The sequence below is a fragment of the Eutrema salsugineum genome, unplaced genomic scaffold (genome assembly GCF_000478725.1).
Source record: "Eutrema salsugineum unplaced genomic scaffold, Eutsalg1_0 scaffold_13, whole genome shotgun sequence".
NCBI lineage: Eukaryota > Viridiplantae > Streptophyta > Magnoliopsida > Brassicales > Brassicaceae > Eutrema > Eutrema salsugineum.
In genome coordinates, this window is record NW_006256885.1 from 6,479,406 (window position 1) to 6,495,299 (window position 15,894).

The following is a 15,894-nucleotide window of genomic DNA, read 5'->3' on the forward strand; positions in this document are numbered from 1 at the left end:
TAACTGCTATAAACTCCCTGTGTGTCTTTATAGTAAATGTCCTAAAAAGAATCGTTTTATAAAAACTAAAAAGAGGCTCACAGCGCTAGAGTCTATCCTCTGAACTCATCTCCACCGGTTTGGTTAATACCTTCGGTTTAGGAGAAGAGGCGGTTGACAAAAAAAAAAGAACTAAAAAGAGATGCTTTTTGTAATTCTTATACAAGTTTGCATAACATTTCATATTTTGTCCCTGTTATTTAGAGTAAATAAATAGACAATAATACAAACAAAGGGAGATCATGTAGTCAGTAATATTTTATGATATCCCAATCCTTAACATCATTAGATATTACAGACAAGTATATAATGTGATGTTCACATATGAAACGTGAAGATATACCACAAGTAGCTTTCTCCACTTTTATGTCGTTGTCCATCATTCATTCCTCTTTAGGTAATTAAAAATAGTATTCAATCAAAAATAGTTCGTAATTGTATATGTATAGCAAGCAATAACTGATTAACTGCCAAAGCCATGCAAGATCAGTGTTTGCATTTTACATTTTAAAACAAAAAGCAAAATCTATATTTACTCCTTTTTACTTTAAGCTGGGGATTGCCGTGACCGAGAAGACGAAGGAAAAGAAACGGCTAAATTCCCCGAAATACCCTCTCTTGAGAACAAATCAGACAAATGGTTTTCAATATCTTCAGGGGTAAATCTGACAACCGAGCTCAAGTTTCTCGCGCCGCCGGCTCCCGCCAAGAAAACAGAACTTCTCGTGTTACAAAACTCGCGATAAATTGGCACCAGCTTTCTCGCTATCGATAGTTTTATCTCTTCTCCTAGATTTGGATCCGGTACGATACAGGCGCTTTGTTTACCGTACGCCCGCTCGAAGCACTCGCTGAAATTGTCAAACCGCTCCTTCACTTCCTCCGGCGACATCTCCACCGTACGATTCTCAGGCAAAGACGCAACCACTGGACCCCACGCAAGTCGCTTATAGCTGTCGGAATATTGCTTCATCTTAGCGAAATGCCTCGTGACCCAGTCATCGCCGAGGAGTTGTTTCAGGTTCGAGGAACGGACTCGTGAGACCACGTGCTGGAGATTGTTGGTGAGGAAGAGATACTGCACGGAGCAATCTTTGTATTGATTTGCTTTACGATCTATTTTGCAGAGGAGGACGAGGATAAGCCAAGCGAATCGGAGCGTCAGCTCCGACGAAGGTGACTCGTCGGAATCCGAGACGTTGAAGTAAGACTCCGGAAGCAATGATCTTTCCGGTGGCGGTGATCCGGCGAGGATATCGACGAGGACGTTACTGTAGTCGGCGAGGAGCGTGAGATGACTCATGACGGAAATCGTCAGTGGATGTACTCCTCCGCCGGGAACTATCACCTTCGACGAGTCCTTTTGAATTCCGGATTCGAAATCCACAAGTAGTGATCGAATCGATTCGCTAAGAGAGATGAGAGATTTAAGTGCTTGAGATCGGACGACGGAGATTGAATCAAACGAGAAGATCGATTCGATCGCTCGCCAGTTTCCGGCGATCGCGCTGTACATGTCCAGCAGCCGGAAAATTTTCTCCGGTGAGGAATTCTTCGTGCTGATTTTGCTGGCAGCAATGATATCCGGGAACCCAAAAAGAAGAAGAGCTCCTTCTCGAGAGATTTCACTGAAGCAAGACTCTCTAATTGCGTCGGAGGATTCGAAGACGTGATCACACAGAATCTTCTCCCCCTTGAAGAGAGTCTCCATGGAGACTTTCACTGCCTCTAACCAGCTTCTGATCTTCAGATCGATCGCTTCCCAAGACATTTTCTTCGCCTTCGCTGGACTCGTTTTCTCCACTTCGAGTCGGTAAATCCCTTCGTCGATGACCGATTTTCTGATGCTTTTATAAATGCTCAAACACTCTTTCGCGTAACCAGAAGCGATCATGCACTCAGCGATGGATCTCAAATCCGTCATGACGTTGCTAGAAACTTCCTCCACTTCGACGATTGAATCACCGGCGGTGTGTAATTCGTCATCGTCGGGTAAATCAGAGTAGCTGGATCTCGCCGAGGTGAGAGAAGATCGAGTAGAAACGGATTCTGGATCTAGATAAGCACGATTCATGGACAGGATCTGGTAAAACTCCTTCTGTAACCTCTTCATCGCGATCTGCATCAGTTTCTGGGACCTGGCGAGTCTCTCCGAGTTCGGATCCTCACTCACCAGCAGATCCATCGTGTTCTGGAGATCCTTCACTCGATCGATGAACACCATGGCTTCTGGTTTGTTCTCGTAGAACAGGGAAGTGACTTTGGCGAAAGAGGAGGTCTCCGTGTTCCATCTCTCGATTATGTCCGCGGAAGATTCAATGATTCCATAGATAGCCGCCGATTCCAAACTCTGGCGTGGCGTTAACGTCAGAGGATGTGGATGATCCGACGGCGTTTTGGCGACGCAGCAAAGGTTTCTCACCGCTTGTCTCGTCATAAGTCTTTTTGGAAGAATTTTCGAGAGACTTCAATTCGCGTCGTCGATGGGGAATTTCTGAAATTTGAAATGATGCAAGTTGTGAGGAGAGTGGATTGAGTCGTTGAGTGGTGGGGTATTTATAGAAGAATTAAACAGCGTTAGAACGACGTCGTTAAAACTTGTGGAGAAGAAGGGACGAAGAAAGTTGTTGTTGACCTTTGACTTTTTCGATTTGTTTTTATTCTGGGCCTACACGTGTTGTAGGCTTGGCATGATTTTATGTATTTTCCCTACATATATGACGTAATTTTCCTGAAATCATGTGTATTATGGTTGACCGTTAATTTTGTTACTCATTATCTTGATTTGAATATAACTAGGCAAGATATAATTATTTTTACAAATAGATAATATCTTTTGTAAATACTGATGATATTAGTAGACATAAATAATCAACTAATTTAAAATAAATAAATTATTATGATTATCCGTTATATCTTTTAAAAATTTCTTAAAAATGATGATATCCGATGTATATCATATCATCATTGTACATACTCCATATTCATTAATCATCAATTTATAGAAAAGCCGAATACTTACTCTGTTTCAAATATTATGTATGATTTCATTTGTTCACACATAAAGAAAATTTTAACATTAATCTATCTTTTTTTTTGGGGTAAATGATTAACACAAAATGTCAATGGGACCATGTCACTCATGTCAAAAATTGTCATTGTTGACGCAATATATAACGACTTGAGTAAATACTACATATTTCTATGTTTCCAAACACAATCTCCTTTTCGTTTTCTATAATTTCTTTCCTTCTTTAATCTGTTTTTTTTAAAGTGATGCACACTTATACGAAAATTTCGGATTGGACGTATGTATGTGAGGCAGTGAGGCTCCCGACTTAAATATGTTTGTTGTTCCCACAACGTTTCCATTTATGAAAAAAGCTACACTGATTTTTAACCCGGAAACTTTCTAATATTAACAATTTTATCAACCAGAATATTTTACACATTTTCAAACCTTTAGAAATTGGAATCCAGAATTTGATAATGATAATACTTCTGGCAATTGCTCAAAACGTAAATCATACAGTATGTTGAACAAAGCACCGAATTCGGACCCAGAGTGATAGCACCGCAAATGTTAGCACCATAGTATCTTGGGAAATTACTCAGATAAAATTCATCCGTTTATTACTAGACCAATTAACATCCAACAAGAATACTTGTTTAGTTTCATATACGTAATTATTTTATTGTAAACTGAACGTCATTTGAATGCAAGATTACTAAGGAGTAAAATATTATGGAAGACTTCACTTTTTCAACCACGTGTTAATTATGTTATAGATATCTTTTGTATGTCAGTAATTTTTTATAGATAGCTTATGCACTGAATAAGATAGCCTATACATAAATATGCAGATTCATTCGATTTTTTAAAATGATTGAAAATTGACATTATTTTCTTCTCATCAACAGTCAAATTCAACTTTAAATATTTGGATCAAGGCGTGATAATATATTTCTAATAGCAACGCATATTTGCTGACATGTATATTGTTTCCTCAAGGCTTGTATTGTTATTACAAGTCGTCAAATTTAAGCCCAGAAACGATATCCCTAATTACTGATTTTTATACATGTACTGAATTACATGTAAATCTAAGAGATACATAAGAATTTAAGGAATCTATCTACGCAAACAAATATTTCAACTATCCACTTGTATCGACTCTCCGGCCCTCGGCTAAGTTTTTTGTTTTGTTTTTGTTTTTTGTTTACGGTTTATTCCAACTTTACGGTTTAGCCATCACCATACATGATACATATACCGTAGTTAATTAAAAAGATTAATCTAAAATCCATCTATTGGCAATTAAGAAGTTCGTTCGACATAAAAACATGTCAGATCGAAATTTATCTGTTTTTCGTTTGTTTTTCCATCAAGTATTGTAAGAAGGAGCCAAGGAGGGCTAGTATATGGAAACTAATATAAGTATACTTGGAAACAAGATCGATGGTTAGATGTAAACTCTCGAACATTCGTATGAGCTTACTTGGAACTTGGAAGGTAAGCATTTAGATATTTCCTTGATCATCTAAATTCTAACCAATATAAAATAATAGGAATACGGTTAATTGTCGTAAACACCAGATGTTCTAGAATATGCATGTCTTATATTCGTTGGCTCAGTTATTCCAAGGTTATTTTGTTATTGTTGTAGCTCTTAAATTCTTTTACATAATCTTAGAAAATTTACACTGCTATTCTTCGATGGTTGACCCGTACACGTAAACTCAAGAATCACGAGTCACGACAATGTACGCCCGCTGGAAAAAGGGAACAAAGCAATGACTAAAAATAACTGAAATTGATAGATATTCAATTCCAATTAAAAGATTAGGCTTTAATAACGTCATGAATTAGTTCATATGCAATGACTTTTATATTTGATTAAAATTGATTCATGATTTTTATGGCATCCGTTTTATTCATACCAAAATCGAAATAAATCTTGATGGTATCCTTTTTATTCAAACAAAAGTAGCCATATCTTAATATTCTACTCTCAAAAGTGAAAATTGTCATTTCAGTGGTTCTGTTAACATTTTTCTGTAACAAACAAATTTCCGTCTACTTTTATTAGTTTTTGATTACTTATCAAAAAAAATTCTAATAAAACACGGTTCAAAGTACGAATATTGCCGTCAGCGAGTTACGCTTAACAATGCTTATTAATAGTCTGTTTAACAGCCTTACGTCAATGAAGACCGCATAGCGCAGTGGATTAGCGCGTTTGACTTCGGATCAAAAGGTCGTGGGTTCGACTCCCACTGTGGTCGCATTAATTACTTTTGTCTCGACAGAAAATGCTTTAGTGCTACAGTTCCATTTTTTCCTTTTTTTTTGGTTAGTCGTCGTTAGCCATCTCCTGCTCAACCAATTTATTATTCTCTCATCGTTTACAATTCAATTGTTGTTTCTGTCAAACTTGAAGAACACATTAAAATTATGGACAGTTAACTTGTTGCTATATTGGGCATGTTAACTTCAGTGTCAAGTAGAATAATGGCTAGAATATCAAGAAGATAGCGATTTAGGTTTATTTCTGGTGAACAAGAAAAAGACAAATTATAAAAAGGAAGCAAAATCCATGTATCTGAAACTGTTTGACACACAATAGCGCAAGTGAAGAGCAAAAACAAGTTTCCATCAAAAACAAAAGCTGAAACAGTTTCTAGTAGCTAGATTGAAAGGATGGAGATTAAACTTTGATAGCGTACTTCCTTACTGGGAAATACATTTCTTTCTTCTTCTCACGCTCTGTCTTCAACGAGAGCTGCAATTCAGAGAAAAACAAAAAGAACCAAAGAACAAGATAAGAACAACAGAATTGGAAATGATCGATAAAAAAAACAAAAACAGAGAACAGTTTTATCAAGATAAATGGACAGACCTGATGTTTGGTGAGGCGTCTGCGGATAGCACGGGTTTTCTTGGGACGGAGATCAAGAGGAAGGAACTTCTTGTTCTTGTATGCTTCTCTAAGAGCAGATTTCTGCTTTTGAGAGGTCACTGTCAACACCTGAGCTATGGATTTACGGACGACCTTGCTGGAGATTACAAAACACATACAACTTTCAGATTGAGATTTTTCCATATTAGAGACAGAAGATGTAAAACCAAAATCGCATTCTCTATCTAAACAAGAATCAAGGTATAAGTTCGAATACACATAAGCAACATAAAAAAAAAAACTGACGTATATCAATCTACAATGATTCCATATGATGCACTATCTAAATCAGTAAGGGCATAGCAAAGCTTCTAACCAAATTCGATAAGAGAATAACACTTCATTTCCAGAATCCTAGCTAAAATCGAAATATAAAGTTTCTCAGTAAGGAGATTACGTACATTTTAGAGAGCTTGTTGGGAGCACCTCCGGTGACTTTGGCAACACGGAGGAGAGCGAGCTCAGCCTTAAGATCCTTAAGCTGGTTCTGTAGATCGCTCTTCGACTTGTCCCTGAGTTCGTGAACCTTAATCCTCGCTACAAACATAACAAAACATAAAATTGAATCAGACGTTATCCTCCGAAGAATCCGATTGCGAAGCTTTGGAAACGAAACCGAGTAATAATATTCATCGACATACCCATCGTGAGCTTGACTCGTGTTCAACTGCTGCGCCGCTGCTACTCAGAGAATCAGAAACCCTAAAGAAGGAGGAATGGAATTATATATGAAGCCTCTTTTTTGTCTGAGAAAATAAAATAAGCCCTAGAACCTCCTTAGTGGGTTGTCTGAAGCCCATTTATAATTTACAGCTTCACTTGAGGGAATCCTTAATGGGCCTAAAAATCAACGGAAAATAATAAACCGATCCGCAATCAAATTGTACCAAACCATCGACACACTCTCTCTCTCTCCACATGGTTTGACTTTCACTCTCCGTGGTCCTCCCCTCATCTTTCCCGGAGCCGTAGCCCGTAAGGTGGTCGGAGCGATTCTCCTCCATGGATTCTCGAGACGACGAGGAGGCGCCGTTGGTATCTGGGGAGGATCGGAATGTAAAACCGGGAAAGAGCTATACAAGGGATGTTCATATCCTCAGCATCTCCTTTTTGTTAATCTTTCTCGCCTACGGTGCTGCTCAGAACCTTGAAACTACCGTTAACAAGGTGCTCGATCTTACTCTGATTTTGCTTTTTTTTTTTCCATTTTCGTAAATTGCGTATCGAAGCTGATTTATTTATTTTTCGGTTGTCACTTTCCGGGATAATCAGCAATGAAGATAGGGAAACTAAAGTTTTGAATTTCTAATGGATATGATTCTGTCATTACTCATTTTTGTTTGGTGGGGTCAAAATATGCTGTCACTTTGTAGTTTGTATAGATGGAATTTGAGAGGAATATGAATTTGAGAGCAGAACCCATGAAGATTATTGTCGAATATTAAGATGAGACACTGAATTGTCTTACTGTTGTGGATTACACAGTGTATTTTTGTGTGTGTATGTATGGTGATATGTGAGTTGTTTGATTTTCTTTCAGGATTTGGGAACAATCTCTCTAGGAATATTGTATGTGTCCTTCATGTTTTGCTCCATGGTTGCATCTTTGGTAGTTCGGTTAATGGGATCAAAGAATGCTCTGGTTTTAGGAACTACCGGGTATTGGCTCTTTGTCGCTGCGAATCTGAAGCCATCATGGTATTCTCATCTATTCTGTATTCTTAATGACTAATTGTTACTTCATGGAACTTCGTTTGAATAAAGAAAAATTTCGACATATGGTTATTGGTTCTAGGTTTACTATGGTGCCAGCCTCTTTGTACCTTGGATTTGCTGCTTCGATTATATGGGTTGGCCAGGTAAAATTACAATTTCCGTGTCTTTTTTTTTTTTTATGTTAATCATACGGAGAGTGGATGTCTCGATCTTAAATTGTCTTGACTACGTTAGGGAACATACCTTACATCAATTGCGAGAAAGCATGCTAAAGATCATGACGTACATGAAGGTTCTGTAATCGGAGTCTTCAATGGAGAATTTTGGGCTATGTTTGCCTGCCACCAGGTGCATGCTGGTTTGATTATACTTTCTTAATGCTCTTTCTTTGTGCTTACCTCAGAATATGCACTTACTCTGAATTATTCTTCTGACACATCTCGCGTCAATCTTATTGTAGCTGTTTGGGAATCTCATCACTCTTGCATTGCTGAAAGATGGAAAGGTACTGACTTTTCTTTTTTTTTTCTTAATTGTTGACTTCCCTTTTTGGTTGCTATAGTTTAATTTCTCTCATCTCGTTAATATATTAACTTTTGAGTACTGGTTCTCATCAATCCACAAAGTAACTATTCCTACGGTTGATGTATTGAATAACAGACCATGTTACCAAATTCTCAGTGATGATTATATATCTCCCTTTCTAGTTGGATAGCTCCACCAATGTTTTTCTCTTGTTGACATGACTGTAGGAAGGAAGCACCAGTGGCACAACCTTATTGTTGTTGGTGTTTCTCCTCAGTATGACTTTAGGAACAATACTAATGTTCTTCATTCGGAAAATTGATGGAGAAGATGGAAAAGAACCTGTGGGTTCTCCTGTGGGCTTAGTTGATTCCTTGGTTTCTCTTCCAAGGATGATAATCACTCCTTTGCGTGACATACGGATGCTACTGATTGTCCCACTCCTTGCATATTCAGGATTGCAACAAGCATTTGTTTGGTATGTCTCTCAACAAACTGTATATGCATTCCTCGCTTTCCATGTATTGTCAAAAAATAGCATAAATGAAGTACTGTCCCAGTGCGTCACTCACCTAGGACTTCAGGCTTCACTCAGCCATTCTGATTAATTCTGTCCTGTAAATATTGGAGCTTCAATGAATTTCCTTGTTTGAGTCTTTGAATAGTTATTTCCTCCGTTATATGGCTTATCATTTTTTGTCAGTAAATTCAGCCGAATTTTCATTTAATTTTTGTTATGATACATATCTTCGTCATATTTACGAAGTGAGTCATCCTGTTTATAGGGCTGAGTTTACAAAGGAAGTTGTTACACCTGCGATTGGTGTCTCAGGTGTTGGTGGGGCAATGGCAGTCTATGGAGCTCTTGATGCAATTGTAAGTTGAAAGGGAAATCGAGGAAGTCATCCTTTTTACCTGCTAGTATTTAGACTGGCCTTGATATTTTGTGAGTTTAATCCTTATTTTTTCTGCCGAAAATCATTCTAGTGTTCAATAACTGCTGGACGGTTAACATCTGGTCTGTCATCAATCACCTTCATAGTTTCTGGTGGAGCTGTTGCTCAAGCTTCTGTATTTCTCTGGCTTCTTTTTGGGTTCAGGTTCGTTTCTTTTACTCTGTATTAACTACCGTCTCCACCACTCCTAAATAGTAATTATGTGAGTCCAGAACTCCTTACGTTTGTGCTTTTGACGAAATGGATTCACGTAGAACTTTTTTTTTTGGGTGGTCAACAGATTCCCGTAGAACATTTTTTTGGCATTGATCAGGCAACTTCCCATTGAGAGTTTTCCATTTTGTTTTTTTTTCATGTATTTAAAAGAATGCTAGACTCGGGGGTTCTTTTACTGAAGAAAGTGTGAAACTAGCTAGGATTTGTGTAAACCTCAAAAGTCACTGACTAAAAATGGTTTTGAAGGGACTAAGCTATGGGTGAAATGTTGTTGCAGGCAAACTAGCGGAGTACTCGGCACAGCTTACCCTCTTATAATGGCGGCGATACTAGGAATTGGTGACGGAATTTTAAACACTCAAATCAGTGCTCTTCTCGCTTTACTCTTCAAACATGACACGGTCAGTGTCACCAAAACATTATTGTATTTTTATTATTCATACTCACTGAAACATACATGCTAGAACGTTTCCTTTTTCTTTTACTCATGGAAACAGGAAGGAGCGTTTGCGCAGCTAAAAGTCTGGCAAAGCGCAGCAATAGCGATTGTGTTCTTCCTAAGTCCATATATATCATTGCAAGCCATGCTCATAGTGATGCTTGTTATGGTCTGCGTTTCACTCATCTCTTTCTTGGTCTTAGCTCTTAAGGTAGAGAATGTATTTACTCGCGTGGAATGATCCTTCGATTTGTTCACGTTCCAGGACAAAAACCCAAGTGTGTAAAAGTAAAAGCTTTAAATGCTATTCTCAATTCAGTTGTAAAGAAAAAGAAACTGGTTGCTTCGTACAGTAATAACGTCTCTTGATTTTTTTCCATATGCATATTTGCTTGGTATGCAACAACATTCTCAAAGTGTATAATCCTTTCCGGTTCTCGATATTGCAATTGTACCAAACCGTTCAAATCAAACCACAATGACCTAAAATTCGGTTACCAATCTAATGAATGCGATGTATCCGGTTAGAGAATTAACAAAATATGCATGACGTCGTCGTTTCTAACAATGCGCTTCTTGAAGTGGAGTCAGCTCAATATCTTGCTCCATCTGCTTCAGAGACTTTTATTGTCAAAAACACCGTTCACGTCACGCGCTCCCTGCTCTTCCATATTTCTCTTTCACGAAATTATCTGCGTTTTCCGAAGGTAATCTTCAAAGCTTTATCTGGGAATTTTGGATCTGTTTTCAAATGTTTCAATTTCAAATTCCTTTTTTATACGCAGTGATCTCATGAAAACCTTTTGCTATCGGATTCAATCAATGTCGGGTTTTTTTTTTTTGCTCATCAGAAGGATCGATTTGTTTGATTTGAAAAGTGTTGTCCGTACTGGATTTTGTGCTGTCTCTGTCGTATTTGTAAAAAAAAAAAAACTATCTTGTACCTGTAATCAGAGTTCTGAATTTATGATGATGCTTAATTATTTCCTACCACTTCGGATGGAGATTCGAACATAATTCAGTGTTTGAACATGTTAAGAGAGTTGATTTTTGGGGTGATTTCGACAAGATCTGGCTGAACAGTCAATGTGATTATTATTTTGTGGATGTCTGTTTGGTTTTAGTTGAATAGCTAGTATTGCACAAGCTAAAGGTTATCTCTTTCTCCTAATACAAATCATATGGTTATTGTGATATTACAGATGTTTGACGATCAAGATCTGGGCTTCTTTGCCAATTTTCTGGGGATCTTCATTTTCATACTGGTGATAGCCTACCACTTCGTGATGGCTGACCCTAAATTCGAATAGACATGACTCATGAGGTTCAAATTCAATCATTCTGATATGCCAGAATCAACATGTCACCATACCTGAGGACGTTTTTGTTTTGGTTTTTTTTTCAGTTGATGTATGTTGACAATGTGGTCTTAGCTGTGGGATAAATCCCTCCTTTTTCTGTATTGCTACTATTCATATACTTGGCTAGTTCACTATAAAAGGTTAAAATGCTTGTTTCTAAAGCAATTTCCGGGTTTTATGTGTTAGATTATGGGTGGATTTGATACCAAATTTCACAGCTGTGAGGATATTCTATCTCAGATTTGACGCTAAAATATGAATTGGTTGGTGGAAGTTTTGCTGTATATGTTAAATATTGGTTTACATGTTGATCGACACACGAAAAACCATGAGGCGTTAGCTCTTTCATTGTTATAGCAAAAAGCAGACAAAGCTAATCGAATTGTTGTGTGTCGAGGGTTTCTATGTTTTGTTGCATTGGAGAAACAATTTGTCTCATTTTTTCTATAAATCTCTCTAGTTAACATTTTAGTCTGTACACTCATATCACCTGATATTTCTGACACGATTCTATGTGCTCTAGTTACTAAAGGTCTTCAAGAACAAAATCAAGTTGTATGTGTTATTTCTGTCATAATACATATTGTTTCTTGCATTAATCTGCTAATGCAAAACCCTAAACTGCTCAAACATAGAGCACTTTCACTCTTGAACACCTCCTCAGCTGTGCTACCACCTATCTTGCCAGTTGCTTCCTTCAGTAGCATTACAAAAGAAACCGAAAACCTCTCTGCATCATCTTGGCTTGGACCCAACTCCATGTTTGAGTGGTTGCCGTTTGATGTTGTTGTTCCTGCTTCAACATCATGGCATATCTTTCTCTTCTTCATCTCTTTTTGGAGTCTTGCTAGAGAGCTGGTCGATGCCGTCTCTTCTAAGCATTTCACTGAAGAGTGAAGCTTTTCTTGGAAGGATTTCAGATCATGAGTGACGTGGTCCCAAGGAAACTCAATAGTAGGTTGAGCTCCAGATAGGTTTGTGAGGCCATCACAAACATAGAGACAAAGATCAGATAGCTTCGAGAAAGAACCCAAAAGCTTGTTGTAACTGACCGCGTTGAGTGGGCGGAGGAACGGAATCTTAGGCTCTGTCAAGGCTTCTGCTGTAAACCTCTCTAATGCTTCAACGTGAGATTTGAGTTTCGCCTGTTTGCTTCTTAAATCTGACATTTGCTGGTTCTTTTGCTCAGAGCAAAGAACCAATGATTGGATGCAATCTAAGAGGGCATCGAGACATCGTGAGAGTTCGGTTCTTGCAAGAGTTGTTGCTCTCGCAGGAGTGACCAGGATTTCCCCAAAGACAAAACAGAGCAACCCGATTGAAGCTTCAACAATGCGAGTGATTGCAAAATCAGTGGGAGCTCCATAATTTCTCCTTCCGAGTATCAACAGTGCTGCAATGGCAGCTGTGACTCCTCCAGGTTGGCCATAGACTCTGCTGTGCCTCATGAAGACGGTGACGGCTATCCAAGGAAGCAAAGGCAAGAACCTGAACTCTTGCAGGTTTTGGAAAACAGAGCAACATAACAGACCGTAGACTGATCCCATTGCAGTCCCTTGTAGACGAGAATTCGCTACTGTTAATGTTGCTTGCCTACCGGATACAAGGCTAATGGCTACGGTTAAGCCCGACCAGTACCCGTTTTTTTTGTTGTACATAATACCAAACAACACCGCAAGGCCTAAAGAAACCGAGCACTTGAATGCAAAAACAAACCTTTCTCTAGCCATCCAGACACACAGAGTATCCAAAACTCTTTTGATCATGGACAATCCTTCGTTTTCTGGATGAATGTCTTCCTCGTTGTTACTCCTATTTACGCGTTTACTGAAATCACCTCTGAAGAGTTCAACGCAATACTGGAAGAAGTGAACCGGTAAGGCTGCAGTGGACAGAGAACCACCAACCTCAAGATTCCACTTTAGACTGCCCTGGTGCTCGAGTGTAGATGCTGATCTAGGAGCAAGCTTTGTTCTGGGACCTTCTAAAAGACGTGTCAGTTCATCACGGGTCATGCCTAGAGGAAAAGAACTGCAAGATCCCAACGCCATCCCCATTCCCCTCATCAGAAACTCTGTGGCTTGCAGTTTCTCCACAGGATGCTTCTGCTTCCCTCTCAAGAATCTTGTATCTGGTCGCTCCCATGCTATACGCTCCTGTTACCAAAAATATACATTTTTCAGAGCCAGATGATTGGATACACACGACAAACAGAAGAAAAAATAATTCAAGTATTTGAAGATACTTATAATTATACTAAGTTATAATTATAAGAAAGTTGGCTTACTTGGTGGAGTTTGATGCTTTTGAGTGTGTTTCTTGCTGCTTCAGACAATGAAGCGGCACGTGCGATCAAAACCTGAGCTGTGGTGTTGTCTCGAGCCATCATGACCTCGACGAACAAATTCAACCTCTCAAGAGCATTTTCAGCATATAGTTTGCAACCCTTATTCATCTGCAAACCAGTTCAAAATCCGAGGTCAGTACGTAAAATTTCTTTGATCGCCTCTTCGTCACTAAAAGCCAAAAAAAAGAATAATAATTACCTGAGTATGAGCCAGCCTTGGAAAAGGGAGAAGAACTGCGAGGACTGAAGCAAAGGCTCCAAGTGCTGTACTAGCCGCCACATTAACCGGGAGCATGAGAACATGAGCCATCTCTCCATTGAACACCACGAAAGTCACATAGACAACAACGATCTGCCCAAAGGCAATTCGTTTGGTCAGAAGACTCGTGGACGCCGGGAAAGCCACGATGAATGAAGCTACAGCCACAGCAACTGGAGCCACCAAGCCATTTCCTAGCGAGGCTGGTCCAACCACCACGACACTCACTAGCACAATGGCTATTGTCTGAAAAGTGGCGCAAGAGACATCAACACAGCACTTGAGAACTTCGCCGTATGTTGGTTCAGCATCGGATAGCCAGATTAAGATTGTCGTCAGGTAAGAAAAGGCTGGAAACGTTGTGAAGTGTCTTAGTGGTTTGGGACCATACAAAGTAGTTAAGCTCACGATGAGACAAGCCATGGCAGTTCTCAAAGCCAGGCCAAGCCGCTCTAGACATGTTGCGTCGCCCATTCTTGTTACGAATTGTTTTGTAGATTTTTGTGTAGAGATTTTTATTATATCAAGGATTGAAGATGATGAGATATTGAGGGTTGTGGTGAGCAAGAAGAGTACGTATATATAAGGTGTGATGGGATTTGAAGTGGCAACGTCAAGGAGTTAAACTTAAGACTTATGGGCAGCTGTCTCTTAACACCAAGTATTTTCATTTTCTGTATTTTGTAGTAATGGGACCAAAAACATGATCCGGTTTTTGGTTTGGTTTCGGTTAGGATAGTTTTTTTTGGGTAATAAAACATTCTCAAATCCAATTGGTTCTATACGGTTTTAGGCTGTTGGGTTGGTTTGATACAAAAAACAAACAAATAAAAGACTCTTCGTGTTGGTTCTGATTCATTTTTAAAAGTGTAACTGGATAAAGCGAAATACAACTTTAGTTGGTTTTCGGATACGGTTTGGTCCAGTTTGAACTAAATTGGTATTTTGGGGGTCGATATTGGACATGCATAGACTATGTAACATATCGATGTTTAGAGGGAGTGGGTGGGTAGCGAGTTAAACCAGCAGATTGCTGCACACCGCAACAAAAACAAAGTGGTTTTAAGTAATTTTTGGAACTCTCTCCTTTCTACAAGTGTCTCGTAAGTTCTGAAATTGATATATTGCCACCTACTTAGACCTTTTTTATTAAAATTTTGTTGTTTTCGATTTGACATTCCGTCGACGGAATATAAAGGTAATGTTTGATAAATCTAAAATTGATTATGGAATGAGACAAAAGAGAAGAAGAAGTGGCATGAAAGACAATAGTCTCATCAACAGTTCAAGTTCAAGTAGGGAGCATTTATAACAAGCTGCACGCTTCATGGTTAGTATTGTTTCCTCTTCCTCAGGGAATTTAAATGTACAATCAGTTAGGTCCTACGCACCCATATACTTGGTATTTGTACACCTATATTTCTTTTTCACTGATGGATGCAAATTTCTGTGCCACAAAAAAAAAAAGAAATATGAATAACTAATTCATTATTTTCATCCGGCTTTTAAAATTGGTTGATAATTGCATTTATTAAAACCATTCTTTGAGAATGTTTTCGTTATTAACATCATTACATGGAAACTAAAATAAAATGAAAATAAACATGCATAGTTGACCAAGAAAACAGAATACATATGTTGCAAACCTATTTCATATGTTGCTTTGGGCCAATTTAGTTATCAAAGAAGTAAATTGATTACAGTAAGCCCAAAATTCTCTCTATTGTTACAAAGATGTGACTTTGAATTTGGGCTATTTTTCATATCACGGATACATTTCTTTTGGGTCAAAATTATTTTCTCGTCCATCTATCTATCAAAGTCTTCTTCACAGTCAAATGCAGATTACAATATCCCATTAACACCTTTGCTTGTCAAAATTTTCTCCAAACCCGAATTTTTCGTCCATGAACTTTAACTCACAAATCTAAACTATTTTTTAATCGACATCGGAATTTAGTCTGGATTGTATATTTTTCATCATCGGAGTATATCCCAACATAACACGCCAATCTAATTTTGCTTTAGACACCGGAACTTTTCACACACCAATCTAACTTACTTTTGGCTTAAGAC

General features: G+C 38.4%; 5 protein-coding genes and 1 non-coding gene across 6 annotated transcripts; 3 read left to right on the forward strand and 3 right to left on the reverse strand.

Annotated features, from left to right (window-relative positions):
- Nucleotides 1-431: 431 nt before the first annotated feature.
- On the reverse strand, nucleotides 432-2,539 carry LOC18024541 (exocyst complex component EXO70H1). The gene has a single exon (XM_006407606.2). It carries the CDS (start codon nucleotides 2,474-2,476, stop codon nucleotides 587-589), a length of 1,890 nt encoding a protein of 629 aa, XP_006407669.1. The 5' UTR covers nucleotides 2,477-2,539; the 3' UTR covers nucleotides 432-586.
- Nucleotides 2,540-5,251: 2,712 nt separating this feature from the next.
- TRNAR-UCG lies at nucleotides 5,252-5,325 on the forward strand. The gene has a single exon. It is a non-coding gene; the product is annotated as a tRNA-Arg (tRNA).
- A 236-nt stretch (nucleotides 5,326-5,561) lies between these two features.
- LOC18024542 (60S ribosomal protein L35-1) lies at nucleotides 5,562-6,778 on the reverse strand. Its single transcript, XM_006407607.2, has 4 exons — nucleotides 6,641-6,778; nucleotides 6,401-6,536; nucleotides 5,940-6,096; nucleotides 5,562-5,822 (listed from the first exon to the last, which is right to left on the reverse strand). Exons 1-4 carry the CDS (start codon nucleotides 6,642-6,644, stop codon nucleotides 5,748-5,750), a joined length of 372 nt encoding a protein of 123 aa, XP_006407670.1. The 5' UTR covers nucleotides 6,645-6,778; the 3' UTR covers nucleotides 5,562-5,747.
- Nucleotides 6,779-6,927: 149 nt separating this feature from the next.
- LOC18024543 (UNC93-like protein 3) lies at nucleotides 6,928-10,224 on the forward strand. Its single transcript, XM_006407608.2, has 10 exons — nucleotides 6,928-7,166; nucleotides 7,540-7,697; nucleotides 7,795-7,858; nucleotides 7,950-8,063; nucleotides 8,176-8,220; nucleotides 8,468-8,718; nucleotides 9,026-9,116; nucleotides 9,228-9,340; nucleotides 9,690-9,813; nucleotides 9,910-10,224. Exons 1-10 carry the CDS (start codon nucleotides 7,002-7,004, stop codon nucleotides 10,090-10,092), a joined length of 1,308 nt encoding a protein of 435 aa, XP_006407671.1. The 5' UTR covers nucleotides 6,928-7,001; the 3' UTR covers nucleotides 10,093-10,224.
- A 199-nt stretch (nucleotides 10,225-10,423) lies between these two features.
- Nucleotides 10,424-11,388, forward strand: LOC18024544 (dolichyl-diphosphooligosaccharide--protein glycosyltransferase subunit 4C). Its single transcript, XM_006407610.2, has 2 exons — nucleotides 10,424-10,558; nucleotides 11,054-11,388. The coding sequence occupies exon 2, from the start codon at nucleotides 11,054-11,056 to the stop codon at nucleotides 11,159-11,161; it is 108 nt and encodes a 35-aa protein (XP_006407673.2). The 5' UTR covers nucleotides 10,424-10,558; the 3' UTR covers nucleotides 11,162-11,388.
- A 362-nt stretch (nucleotides 11,389-11,750) lies between these two features.
- LOC18024545 lies at nucleotides 11,751-14,292 on the reverse strand. Its single transcript, XM_006407611.2, has 3 exons — nucleotides 13,759-14,292; nucleotides 13,500-13,667; nucleotides 11,751-13,368 (listed from the first exon to the last, which is right to left on the reverse strand). Exons 1-3 carry the CDS (start codon nucleotides 14,290-14,292, stop codon nucleotides 11,761-11,763), a joined length of 2,310 nt encoding a protein of 769 aa, XP_006407674.1. The 3' UTR covers nucleotides 11,751-11,760.
- Nucleotides 14,293-15,894: the final 1,602 nt, after the last annotated feature.